The following is a 13,291-nucleotide window of genomic DNA, read 5'->3' as shown; positions in this document are numbered from 1 at the left end:
AGGGTCAAAGACAGCCTCCTTCATGCACCAATACTGGCGTTGCCAGACCCCGATCGTCTTCTGTGATGCTTTCACTTTGCCATCGTGCTGCAAGCAGACGCCGGGGAGAAAAAACGTGTGATCGCGTTCGAACCTAGCCAGCTTAAGGCTGCGGAGAGAAATTCGTTTGTGATCTACACAAATAATTCGTCATTACGCACTGCGACTCAGGTGCCTCATCTCTCGCAGAGAATGGCCAGGTAGCTCTCATTCTTTGCAGAATATAACTTTGAGGTGGAGTATAAGCCAGGAAAGCAGAATGCTTTTGCTGATGCGTTGTCACGCAGACCAAATTATAAGCTTGCTCGTGTCGCGACGGTGACGTCGACAGTGACGGATTTGATTCACGCCGCATACGCGAGTGATCGTATGTATGTAGCGCGACTACTGGCTTTTGGGGGCAGGGATTTATGAAACTCGGACACGAAGTTATCGGCACGATTGTGTGCACGGTTGCACTGTATTATAGTACAGATTCGACGAATACGCCACGGATTGTAGTTCCTCACGATGAGATAATATCGTATCCTCTATGATGCCTACGACACCCCACTAAGTGGTCATCTCTGTCGTTAAAGACGTTCAGCTCTGTGAAAAGACGAACAGCTGAGTGAGTTGCCACTACTGGTGGTTCAAACTGTACAAATGGACGAGAACATATTAGCTTACGTGTGAGACATGTCAGAGAGTAAAACCCTCTCTGAATGCTGCGGCGCCGCTAGCCAGGTTACCGGTACCATCCGAGTGTTGCCATTTAATGAGTATGGACCTTGTGTTTGGCCTGCCGAAGGACTCGGCGATCAAATACGGGTGTGTGGACCGTTTGAGCTTGAGCAAGATAGCTCATCTTACACCATCGATGGTGTGGGTACAGCGACGCTGTTTGTCAATCGTGTCATTCTACAACACGGACACCCGGTGTAGTAGGGCTGCCGTAGGTCTCTTCTTTGAGGAAGCTACGCTAAGGTCACCGGCCTTACGTTCCTCCTAATAAAAACAGTAATACCTGATTACTATAGAAAATTCGGACTAATATAGTAATGTGTATTACTACTGGCAATCCTTCCACGTGATGGCTTTTTGTTACTTTGTAGCCACACCACTGTGTTATTACACTAACTGTGTAATACACACATACGCACGGTCGCACAAGATTGTGCGACCCGCCCTCTCGTATAAGGGTACGTGTCACCCCGTTACACCCGGAGTCAATTGTCTCTGACAGAAAGCCATGCTTCACTGGGAAGTTTAGGTCTACAGGATGCTTGGCACCAATTTGACTATGTCAACAGCGGACCTTATGCAGACCGATGGTCAAATTGAGCGCCTGAATCGCGTCCTTGAAGACGTTCTTCGCAGCGTCTGCGCTGAGACGCAGAAGCGCTGGAGCGCTATGTTGCCATTCGTAGAGTTCACCCTGAACAATGCAGTGCAACTTACTACCGTCTACACGTCATTCTACATAAACGGACTTGTTAATCCTGCTGATGCCGCCATCTAATGGCTCAAGACGGCTAGTTGGTGTCAGCTCTCTAAAAAAAAGTCGGAGACTTCCCATCTACCAGACTGAGTGTCTTACAGCACATTTGCGACGCGATGGCTGAAAGCCAAGACATGCAGAAGGAATATGCAGACGGAAGAGGAAGGAGAAATATAATAAACATTGAGGTCAGAGACCTGGTTTAATAAATGCCAAAAACCTGCCTACACATGCCGTTTCTGCTGTCTTTAAGATGACGCTCCGTCCATGGTTTATTAGACCTTTTCAGGTCGTTGCTAAGCAAGACTTTGCGTACACGCTGAACCTTTCGAGAAGGATACCCACCGACCCGGTGTTTAATGTGGGCTTGCTTAAACCGTACCAGGATCCGGCGCTAGTGAACACAGAAGCATTGACGCCGTGGCGGCGCCCAAAGACGCTCGGCCACTCAGAAGTTGAGCCAGCAACTAGTTCTGAGCACGGAGTGCAACAATTTCCATTTCCATCGGCGCAAGGCTCTCCACCGTCGCGCGAAGTTTCGATTCGCCTACTCGACGGCTAGGAGCCGCTCCGACAGAGCATGATTATTCTCAACATGCGGCAGTTGGCGCACAAAGTGCTCCAGACTTTCAAAGTTCTCCCGTACAGCGGTAAGCTACTTCGGAAAGATGCTCGGCAGAATATCGACGACGACGGGCTATATCCGTCAATGCTCGAAGAGCATAGCGAGTCACCGAACGGCGATCGACCAAGTCGTCATCGTCCGCCGCCGACTTTTGTCGATGAGATTGGTGGTGTACAATATGACGCAATACGCATTATGGGTCGACTTCGTTGATAGGGTCAAACTCAATATTTCGTGAAATGGCGGGGATACCCCGACACCAAAAACTTGCGGAGGTTTAACATGCCACTACCCAGACGTTGTGAACGCTTATGAACAGAAGAATCATGACGCTTTACGTCGTTGGGTGCCCCGCGCTTCTTGGCGGTTGCCCGGGAAGCCGAAGAGCCACGAGCGGATCTCAAGCAATGGCCCTAAGCTTCTGTAGTCGTAGACTCACCGAGTGAGAAACCACAGAGCTCGCTGGAGCGTTATGGATTGTTCCATGTGTTGCAGGCGACAATATGCAGAAGGTCGGCGTTGCGCCTTAAGTTTGGCAAATCCAAATCGGAGATGGTGCTCAACGCACACGTCCACTTCTTTGTGGCTTCGCTGGAAAGTAGACGAGATAACTTTCCGGTGCCGCTACACCTATCACTCAAAGAGCTCCTCATCATTTGCAGCAGTTTCACCAGTTTCACCAGTTGGCGAGCACCACACGAAAAGTCCGCATTGTGAGTACAGTAGCGCCTCCTACTTTAGCTCGAAGTCGAGCGCGGTACCTATCCACTGGGATTATTTAGGATACCAAAACCAGAGCTCGGAGAGCCTTCCGCTGATCAAGCCAGCTTCTGAAGTGGTCGCTAATCACAATGTCTTATCATCAGTGAGTGACTTAACCAGGATAAAGCTTTGGACTTTGCCGTTAGCATTACCTGAAAGACTATAAGGGTTAAGTAAGCTCATTACAACCATAACTTGTGGTGGTGGGCGTCCAATTACACGACTACTTCGTGCATTGTACAGCGCCAGAAATTGTTCTTCTCTGACGCCTGCTACCCAGAAGCTGATGTGCAATGTCGGAAGGCAGGATAAGCGATGTTACAGTGACTGGCAATTTAAATACGAGACTCTTCGACACGTTTGCCAGCGTCCAGTGTCAAATGAACAATCTTCAAAGACGGTGCGGTTCGATTTAAACGCTGTTACTTCAAGTGCAGTTGGTACATTTATCAAAGGGTGATATACGTGATCAGAAAGAGCGTTCGGAGCAATTTACAAGCGCTCAGTATCATATCCGTATGAGTGACGCGAAAGGGATACACGTAGCATAAGACCTACATGAGAGGCGTGAAAGGGGTTCACTGCTGTGCGTCGGCGATCTCGAATGGATTAAACTTCCAATCACAACATGATTGAATTTGCAAAAAGTGGATGTGATTTATCAGCGACCAGATGCACGTTGTCGTGAGTTCCGCGGCGGGTTGTCGAGACACTGTTCACCGTAGGAAACGGGAGCTGAGTGCGCAACTTGTGTAGCGGTGACGCGGGGCGCGGAGAACTTGCACAAACACACAGAGGATCTAGCAGAAAAAGTGTGGATTTGCCGTGTGCCTTTTAATGAACTCAAGGTTTTGCATAGGTACAGTGATCATTCTCATCAAGACCACCCCGACGCCGAGTTTGTTCGGGCGTAGCTGGTCGCGGGAGCCGCACAATTTATCCGCATCATTGAGCTATGTTGGCACATTAAAGAAAGGAGCGCAATGTGCACTTTACTCGTAAATTTGGCTTTGTTAGGTAAAATTGGCGACGAAGAAACTTCTGGTGCGGTGGTTGCGCGTGGAGCGCTACAATGTATCATGGATGAGAACGAAAAACAAGGCAAATATTTGGTAAGGGAGGGTTCGTCTCATATAATGATGTACATCCACGGTATCAGCAAGTCGATACGCATCGTTAGCTTGTTTCCCATTCAGGCCGTTGTCACTTTCGTGGCGATTTCAATACGACACAGGGTGGGGATGATTTTCCATAGATAAACAAATATTGCCTCCAAAGTTACAAAATGCATCATTTTAGTGCGAACTCAAAGAACGCAATTTTTTTTGCTTCAGTGCCGCGGTTACCCAACGCAAGTGCTTCGCGATAACATCTCACCACACATTATGGAGCTTGGTCGGACCATCTGAATGAGAATGGCCGGAGGTAGGGACGCTCTATTTCAAGTCAAGTACCCCAAACAAAGCTCAACAGTTGTGCGGTAAACAGTGGATTGAGATCCGAAGCAATGGCCACCGGCTTCGCGTCACACACAACGGTAATGGTGTCGCTAATGGCAGCAAGATGAGTTGTTTAGCTTAGTCAGTCTACAAACTCTCAACACCGGGATGACCAGGCGCTTCTTTTGGAAGTCCAATGGTGTACTTTATGCTGATGAACTGTTCTCATTCTGCATAGATCGAAAGGCTGGCTCAGAAATTGAACCCTGACACGTTTTGCCTCATAGGTATATAAAGGGCTTATTAAGCTATATGTTTTCCTCTGCCCAAGTGGCCATATCATTTGCGCTTATAGTATTCTGTACCTGGGGTCATTTTCATGAGAAACTCCCAGAGGCTGAGTGAAGCATAGGTTCGTGCTATCAAATAGCACATTCTGGTACAAGTAATAGCGGTGCATGTTTCCATTGCTGTTGCTTAACCCCAAATCGAAGACCTCCATCCCAAAGCACTCAACAATGGAACTTATACTGCATACGATTCATCTGCAGTACGTATCACGTCATCGTTATGCGAAGTCAACATCGTAGAATGCGACGGCGCATCCGTCACCCCATAAAGTAACCCCTTATATTTTTCCGTGAAGGTGTGCTCGGCAAAGAAGTATTCCTGTATCGCCATTTTCTGCGATAGATGCGTGGACGATGTTGCCGTGCATTGTTGTTCATGATCTGTATACGCCACCTATGGCTCAGACTAAACTCGTTACAGCGTAAGATCTACAGTGAGAACAATTGTGCCATATAGATTGAAAACTTTTTCTGCCACTTAGGGCTGGTGGTAACGACATTTGCTCAATCAAATTGCGCAGCAGTGTTGAGTTAGTTTAGATCACGGTATCCATGTAAGACATTCCACCGTCATGCCCGCGCCAATCGCGAATATGCTTTGTAGCGAAGGGTATAACCGTACCTTACTGAGGCCCTACCAAGAGAGAGCTTTGTTGGGCCCAATGATCGCGACTAATCACATACCCACGAAACATACGGCTGTATTCACGTCTTACCTTGACTACACCAGAAATTAAAATGCGGATCTTTGTCTGAACATCGATTTACGCTGTCGACCTCTTCACTACCAAAAAAGATTTGAAGAAACCTTCAGCAGTCTAACCAGTGTTTTCGTCGTAAGCGCACAGATATCGTTCGCGCATTCGGCATGCTTAATACCTCAGCATACTGTCTACCGTTTTTAGCAGTCGCGTATCAAACGTAATTGCATGAAAATTTTGAGCCTATCAAGATTTTGTTGCGGTCTCAAAATCAAGGGACATTGATTTTGACAGCGAACAACCATGGTGTTGTGGCTCTGAGCACCAGAGATTTGATTCCCTTGGTTCCATTCATTTCAACTTACAGAATACAATGAAGCCAGGTTCTGATCCAGCCACTTTTGCCGCGCCTAATGGCACCCAATATTTTTCCGCGGGAGGTTCTCAGTCGTCCCAGCGCACTCCATATTAATGCACCAAACGAAAAGAGGACACAGGGTCGTCCTGCATGTACAGTGCTGCTTGGTTGGTACGCTCTACGGTTCCACCAAGCCTATTCTAAAATGTGGTGGGTTTTGCATTCAATGCGGTGTACAATTTGTCATCCCGCGAGGTGTGTTTGATCTGCAAGATGCGGGGGCAATGCAACTGCGGATAAGGTGATGGACTTTACTCACGATATGCCGACCAAGATAAAGCGATCAAGCCGCACCCAACCGGAGACTCTGCAAACGGATGATAACAGCTTTGAGGGAGGGCATACCGTCACCGCTGCGATTGCAACTTGTTTACCAGTTAATTGTCGCCAGACACGATCCACAGACAGCGTCGCTATACACACCGTTTATGGAGTCCAGCAACTATTTTAAATACGTTATTAAAAAATGTGAAATGCCGTTAGGTGCTGACAAGTAGAATGGCGTTGCCGTGCATCTCACGCAGAGGAGATTTTCACTCTTCTAGCCTTCATTTCCAATCGCACGGAGGAAGAATATGCTCGTACGCTTCATCCAGGACAGGTAACGAAAGCCTCTTATGCAACTAGGTACCTAGTTTGCTCTTCTGCAAGAGTAACATATAGTTGGAATTAAGTTTAGCTCATACTAGTACCCGATATATCTGTCTTATTATTTAAATAATAAACTCATTATCTGTGTGATGCATAGCTCATTTACATATCCCATCATATCGGTGGTAAATTATGATACTTCGTCTTCGTTATTTAACGGTGCAATGCATACTTAAACCGTAATAGGGTACGTACCCTGTGTATCATAGTCATTCTTTTGGCGATCTACTACGTATGGGAGTGATTTGTTTTTCGATACCGGTAAAAACTCCCCAAGATCCAGTTAAGAATCCAATAAAAGTATTCGTGTTTCATGATCAATTTCATTTACGAATCAGCTTGCTACGCAGTATCTCCACTCCTACGATGCTCAACTTGTATCCGCCTTCTACACACAATGCCTGGAACGGTCAGCCTCCTTCATATCCAGCTGGCACGGACTCGGTCGTGGAGGAAATTTTCAACGCCACCAAAGGCGTTGGCACCAAAGAGAAGCAGCTGAACAAGGCGCTAGGGGGTAAGACAGCTACACAACGTGGCTTTATTGCAAAGCGCTACAAAGAGCTTCACAATCAGAGCCTGCGTGACCTGTTGGACGACGAAACCTCCGGTCACTATGAATTTTTGCTGAAGTTACTAGCTTCACCTCTTCCTGAGGCGGAAGCTGGTATTCTGCGCAAGGCCACGAAGGGTCTGGGCACGAAGGAAGGACTTATCTATCCTGTCGTCGTGGGCCGTACTAATGTTGAAATTAACATTCTTAAAAAGACATATTTTGACTTGTACGGCGAAGATCTTGGCTCCGTGCTCGATAGCGACTTGCACGGTGATTTTCAAAAGGTAATTCTGGCGTCGCTGCAGGCTGCGCTGATACCCTACGATGCCAACATCCATAATGCTGGTAAGGTAGAAGCCGACGTGGAAAAGCTTTACAAGACGGGACGTGGCAAAATGGGCACGGACGAGGAGGGTTTTATTAGTGTCTTGGTGGCTAGCCCGCCCGAGCATTTGCGCATAGTTGCCGCTGCTTATGAGAAAAAGTATTCGGAGCCGCTTGTGAAAGCTGCTGCGCATGAGTTCACTGGCAATGCTGAGAAGGCTGTGCTGTTTCTGATTCGTATGGTGACGGAGCCACTAGATCTATTGGCTGAACTCTTTGAGGAATCTTTGAAGGGTTTTGGCACGGATGAAAACGCTTTGAGTTCGGCTGTAGTACGCTACCACATCGTTCTACGTGACATTAAGCCAGTGTACAAGAAGAAATATGGTAAAGAGTTACGCGAACGCATCGCTGAGGAAGTAAGTGGGGACTATGGTGAGCTGTTGCTGTCTGTATTTGATGCTCGTGACTAAGTGTCGTGACAGATAGGCAAAAATATAGCCTCAAATGTTCAAAGTAAGATTACATACGATTACTTTTTATCAATAAACGTTGCTTTTGAATATGACCATTAGCCGAATAGGTGAAGTCTTCAACACGAAAGTGTTACCCAAAAATTGGGTATCACAACGTTTTTTGTTCAATAAGATGTAATTTGGTATTACAGCGTTTTCTGTTAAATAATATGAAGTTCATAGTTAGCATGATCAGTTCAGGGAGCACTTGACTCACTTAGCTTTTTTAATGCTCGAAAAGCTGTGCAGATTGTTGATCACAAGATTATACGAAACCTAGTGTAACAGAACATGCATCGTCTACAGCAAAGAATTTACAGAATAACAAAATCGACGTTTATATGGTTTTGTTTGGAGTAAAGTAACGATGTGCCCATTGTAAAATAAAAAAGTTTTAGTATTACGATACCGTTTTAAAATGATGTGATATGGTAATACAACGATCCTAATAAATTGATTTATGATGGAACTGAGCCCATTGCTGGCCAAGTTGACGCGTCGTGAGGACCTAACAGAAGCTGAGGCTACTTTTTGCGTCCAGCAAATTACATCTGAGAAAACAGCCGAGAATCCTGTAGCTGTAGGCGTCTTGCTAGCGCTATTAGCCGCTAAAGGCGAAAGCGTCACTGAAGTTGCGGCCTTCGCAAAGCACATGCGCTCGGAGGCCGTAAACGTATACATTCCAGTGCGTGGACATATTAAAAAAAAATCGTGCTGGAAATACTAACTTAACTTTGCTCTTGTAACATCAGTCCGGACGCCCTACGCTCGACATTGTAGGTACTGGCGGCGACGGAGCTAATACCGTCAATCTCAGTACTGCGGCTGCGATATTGGCTGCCTCATGCGGAGCACTTGTCGCTAAACATGGTAATCGATCGGTGTCAAGTCGTTCTGGCTCGGCCGATGTGCTAGAGGAGCTGGGTGTGCCCATGCTCAAGCCACACCACGTAGGTCCGTGTCTCGAGAGTGCTCAGATTGCTTTTATGTTTGCACCACATTTTCATCCAGCAATGCGTTACGTGGCACCTGTGCGCAAAGCTATTGGCATTCGTTGTGTCTTTAATATCCTTGGCCCGCTGCTTAACCCGGCAAGATGCAAGCGCGTAGTTATTGGCGTCTATACGCCCAAGCTGCTGGATATTTTTGGCAAAGTGTTGCTAGAATTGGGCGTGGAGCATGGACTTGTTGTGCATTGTGCCGGACTAGACGAGCTCAACTCAATAGGAGTAGCTAACATAGTTGATGTTCGTTCAGCTGCAGATATACCATTCCAACGCTACCAGTTGCACCCTAAAGACATCGGAATTCCTGTCGTGACGATGGAACAATTGAAGGGAGGCAACGCTACAAAAAATGCTGCTATCTTGCGTCAGGTATTTTCAGGTGGAATTCAAAGCGATAATGCAGTAGGCAATACTATAGCATACAACGCTGGTGCGGGTCTGTACGTCTACGGTCTCACCGACAGTATCAAGCTTGGTTATGAAATGGCTAAGAAGCAACTCATGTCCGGAAAGGCGTTGGACACGCTTAATAATTGGGTACAAGTGGCGCGACAGTTGCACGAACAGCCTTAACATCATCTCCAAGCGCCATGAGATACAAGGTTTTAGATGATAAGATTAGCTATAGAGAGAGTGAGGTTAAAAATACTTATCTTTTTCAGCTCTTCAACACATTTTCGCCTTAACATGAATCGCGACAAAGTTACTAACACTTGTGGTTCGAGCGATGTAGCAGCATCAGCATTCGACTACACATACGCTCGACAGCTCGTACAAGCATACTTTGCTATGCTAACTATCGGTTGCCAACGTTCTGGCTGTACAAATGCGTACTGCTGTTCTAATCCTCAGACACAAGCACTCTCAGCGACAGAAGCTGCGATCCAAAGTCTGTACTTTGCTGTTAAAGCTCCGGTATCGCTATGTATCGAAATGGACTTTGAGAAACAACAATTAACTGAATCTATGAAGCTTTCACGACCCAATCATTTAAACTTTTTGGCTTCGGCAGCGCAAGCACTTAAGGAAAACAATCAAGTCGAAGATAGATATTTGTCCTCAATGACTGAAAATTATCAAAGCTCGGAAGAATTACAACCAGAGACATCCGATATATTGTTGACTTCTCAAGAGCTGGATACTACAACAACTTCAACTCTGGAACGAAAGTCGACACCACGGCAACGACTTTCGATTGCGGTGCAGCTGGACAATGGTTTTAATAAAAATTGTGATCTCCCAAGGAACAAATCTCTCGTAATCTCACATGTCTGTGTTCAACCGAAGAATCAATCAGGTATCGATGTCGCAGATCCTTCCATTTCTATAAGTCAAGAAGACGACATTTCTTTTGACGAACAACAGAATGAGACTAAGTCAACAAAGGTTACAAGCTCGGTGAATGAGTTGCGAAAGCGATTATTGAGTCGTCCAAAGGAAAAACTGTTTGACGCAATTAAACGAAGCTTCTCACGTTCAAAAAAAGCACCGCTTGAGTCTGTTTAGTTTCTATCATCAGAAAACGACAGCAGTTCAAATATATAAAAAACAAGTGGGGAACTCTCTCTGCATGTAATCTCCTCACACTCTTTCCTTCCTCTTACTGCTATAAATTACATTCTTTTCGCACTTGCACCACATCTTTATCATATCCAAAAATTAAATTCCCTGAAGTGGTGCGCCGTCTGGCATCGCATTCTCGACCACAGGAGGCGCCCCAAAAATCGGTTGTGGACGCCAAGCTGGTACAAGCGAAAGCAGAAGCCCCACCACAAAAGACTTGACGTCCTGGCGAAAGCCACGGTCCGCTGATATACTTAAAACACGCATCACAGTCTCGAACCGGTTAGTGATGGCCACCCCTGCACCAGTTGCTGCTCCCGGTAAATTCACATTGAGAGGAACGTCTGATTCGTTGACTGAATTGTGACTGCGGCGTCGATTGTAGATTTCGTAAAGTTTAGCAAATATGCCAGTAATGTGCAGGTACGAAATAAATGAGAGCAATATCAGCATAATAACTCGGTCCATTGGCGTATCCTTTCCAACAATAAGCAGCATAAACGCCATTTTAAATGCCAGGCGTAAATCCAGCAAACGAAAAACTTCAGAAACCATTTCTACAAGCAAAGAACGTGTCCGTGGCGGTGAAGTAAAAGCTTGATTTTGAGCAGGTATTGGGGCTGGAGCTGCCACTGCTTCATGTGCAACTGTCTGCGGTATATTTGGTCGAGCGTGTGACGTATTAGACTGCATCCTTTGATAAAAATTTCCATAAGAAGCAGCAGCAAATTGAGAATTGTGCGAAAATTGATGATCAGTAGACGTCGATGCGACTTGCTGTTGCATCAGCATCATCTGCAAGTATTGAATTTGATGTAGCACCATAGCCTGTTGCTGCATAAGTACGCTCTGTCTGTATAAATCATGGTGAGACTGCATCTGGCCAGACCTTAAGTGTGATGACGGCGTGGAAATTGAATTCTCTGATTGGATGTTCAGCAAATTAGGCTCTGACGAAACAATGCATGGTCGAGACTCTATATCTGGGGGAGTCTCGACCATTTTGGAGGAGTTGCGAGTCTGCAGTGGTGTCTTGGGCTCAACACTTGTCTGAATGCCTGTGGAAGTCACCAATAAATGAAACACGATATGCTCGTCAACATTTCCTTCTTCCTTCAATTGGCTGCTTTGCATTTGAGCCAGAATTTGTTCCAGTGACTCGTCATCACCACAAATTTTACCCCCAAAAATAAGCTTTTGAGCCGAGATAGCAGGCGAGGAAGGAAAATCAACGCTAAGTTGACGCTTGAGATCACTGACGAGTGTTTTTGAATCAAGTGATAGAACGAGCGATTGCGATGGCATGTAAACATTGCGCACTTTAAGATTCACGAGAGAAGGCGATGGAGAGCTCATGGTCAAATGAGCTGTTTAGGATTGATGTGGGAATGAAGCCAGAAACGCCACGCGGCGAAGCTCTGCGCACGAAGATTGGTGGAAATTAAGTATACAAATAGCCAATCGAACACTGCATTGCAGACTGTAGAATTGAATGCATGGAAAAATAATAAAAGATAAAGGTTAGCTACACTTTCCGCAAAGCTTATGATATATCGCACATTTCGGCAATAATCAATTGCCCTCATCGTATCTGGAGTCAGTCAATCTGCGCCATTGCTTTTTTCTGTTTTTTAGCAGGACGCTCTTAGGTTTCAGATCTTCATAGGGATAAAGACCGCGAACTGATTTATTTCTGTTCGCCCACGCCTTTTCCAATTATGTGGCACATAAAACTATAAAAAGTTAAGGGTGAAGTCAGAGATCGGAAATGAATGCAATGATGGGTTGTGTTTTAGTCGAAATTTAGGAAGCGATTACATATTTTTGTGACTCAAGTGCCCAATCTTGGTACTGATGACTGACTGATACATTTAAAATAAATAATTTGCACGAAATTTAAAAAAAAGACTGAAAGCAAAAGCGAGCTCAAATTTCTCAACTAGCTGTCAAATTTCGGGGTGGTATGGCACGACTGGTCGGAAAGTTCCCGACATTCAGTGTTATCGGAACAGTGTCATTTTTCATGCTGAATCAAAAGTCAGGGTACAAAAAACTAAGAAAATTTTCTTGGACTTGTGGCCAAAATTAATACTATCGTAAGTATAAGTTTGTCATGATCATCTTTAGAAATCAGTGCTTTAAACGTGTTCTTCACCCCACCATCGAAATTGTAGTTTCTGACCTCGACATGGCTACAATAGTTCGGCTAAAAATTTGAAAAGCCGGAGGACGCAATTACGGGACCTGCTTCCGCTAGAAAAGGGCGCCAAAAAAAGCTCGGCAGAGCAAAAGAGTGAGTTGATGTAAAACCATCTGTCTTTGCCGCTGTTTACTTAAACTGGGTTTGATTTTTGAAGCGTATTGAATGCAATTGACATTGAGATGAATCAATCGTCGTTAATGCCAAACGAAAATAGTCGCGGTCTTAAAATGATAAATTTCTAAGCCTTGTTACTTGACTGGACGTTTCAGAGCGGGCCTTAAATAAGTGAATTAGACTGACGTACTGTCTGTCGCAAGGTAAACCTGTAATATTGAATCTATATGAAAGCAGATGTGCACTGTATTCTACCTAATCTTGGTTTTCTTTCCCTCCTTCTTTTGATATCTTGATTAGTTTAATTGTCGCGCTGCAGAACGGTTAGGGCTTTGAAAATTTCACCGTATCGACGTTTGTTGCACAGCACGGACGGAGTGGGCGGCCGTAGCCAGAATGGCATCAAGTTTGGACACTTTCGCACTCCAGCGCCACTAAAGGAAGGTCAAGTGTTTTCTTTCAACGACGTCTCTCATTTATTATATACACGTCGGGGGATACGTAACCTTATGCTTAATCATTCTGCCATCTAATAAGCTATTTA

General features: G+C 45.4%; 6 protein-coding genes across 6 annotated transcripts; 4 read left to right on the top strand and 2 right to left on the bottom strand.

Moving 5' to 3' along the window:
* Positions 1-3,192: 3,192 nt before the first annotated feature.
* PHALS_14357 (uncharacterized protein) lies at positions 3,193-3,457 on the top strand (the record flags this gene model as incomplete). The annotated part of the gene is made up of 2 exons (XM_024730154.1): positions 3,193-3,306; positions 3,362-3,457. 2 exons carry the CDS (start codon positions 3,193-3,195, stop codon positions 3,455-3,457), a joined length of 210 nt encoding a protein of 69 aa, XP_024580459.1.
* A 3,242-nt stretch (positions 3,458-6,699) lies between these two features.
* Positions 6,700-7,818, top strand: PHALS_14356 (annexin family; the record flags this gene model as incomplete). The annotated part of the gene is made up of 2 exons (XM_024730153.1): positions 6,700-7,305; positions 7,372-7,818. The coding sequence occupies 2 exons, from the start codon at positions 6,700-6,702 to the stop codon at positions 7,816-7,818; spliced, it is 1,053 nt and encodes a 350-aa protein (XP_024580458.1).
* Positions 7,819-8,320: 502 nt separating this feature from the next.
* PHALS_14355 (anthranilate phosphoribosyltransferase) lies at positions 8,321-9,440 on the top strand (the record flags this gene model as incomplete). Its single annotated transcript, XM_024730152.1, has 2 exons — positions 8,321-8,545; positions 8,613-9,440. The coding sequence occupies 2 exons, from the start codon at positions 8,321-8,323 to the stop codon at positions 9,438-9,440; spliced, it is 1,053 nt and encodes a 350-aa protein (XP_024580457.1).
* Positions 9,441-9,554: 114 nt separating this feature from the next.
* Positions 9,555-10,373, top strand: PHALS_14354 (uncharacterized protein; the record flags this gene model as incomplete). The annotated part of the gene is made up of 1 exon (XM_024730151.1): positions 9,555-10,373. One exon carries the CDS (start codon positions 9,555-9,557, stop codon positions 10,371-10,373), a length of 819 nt encoding a protein of 272 aa, XP_024580456.1.
* A 153-nt stretch (positions 10,374-10,526) lies between these two features.
* Positions 10,527-11,786, bottom strand: PHALS_14353 (Ubiquitin domain; the record flags this gene model as incomplete). Its single annotated transcript, XM_024730150.1, has 1 exon — positions 10,527-11,786. One exon carries the CDS (start codon positions 11,784-11,786, stop codon positions 10,527-10,529), a length of 1,260 nt encoding a protein of 419 aa, XP_024580455.1.
* PHALS_14772 (uncharacterized protein) lies at positions 11,785-12,193 on the bottom strand. Its single transcript, XM_024730149.2, has one exon. It carries the CDS (start codon positions 12,014-12,016, stop codon positions 11,789-11,791), a length of 228 nt encoding a protein of 75 aa, XP_024580454.1. The 5' UTR covers positions 12,017-12,193; the 3' UTR covers positions 11,785-11,788.
* Between the last annotated feature and the right edge of the window lie 1,098 nt (positions 12,194-13,291).

This window comes from Plasmopara halstedii (assembly GCF_900000015.1).
Source record: "Plasmopara halstedii genome assembly, contig: Scaffold_816, whole genome shotgun sequence".
NCBI lineage: Eukaryota > Oomycota > Peronosporomycetes > Peronosporales > Peronosporaceae > Plasmopara > Plasmopara halstedii.
The sequence above is the reverse complement of the archived record's forward strand: the minus strand, read 5'-3'. Positions and strand labels throughout refer to the sequence as shown.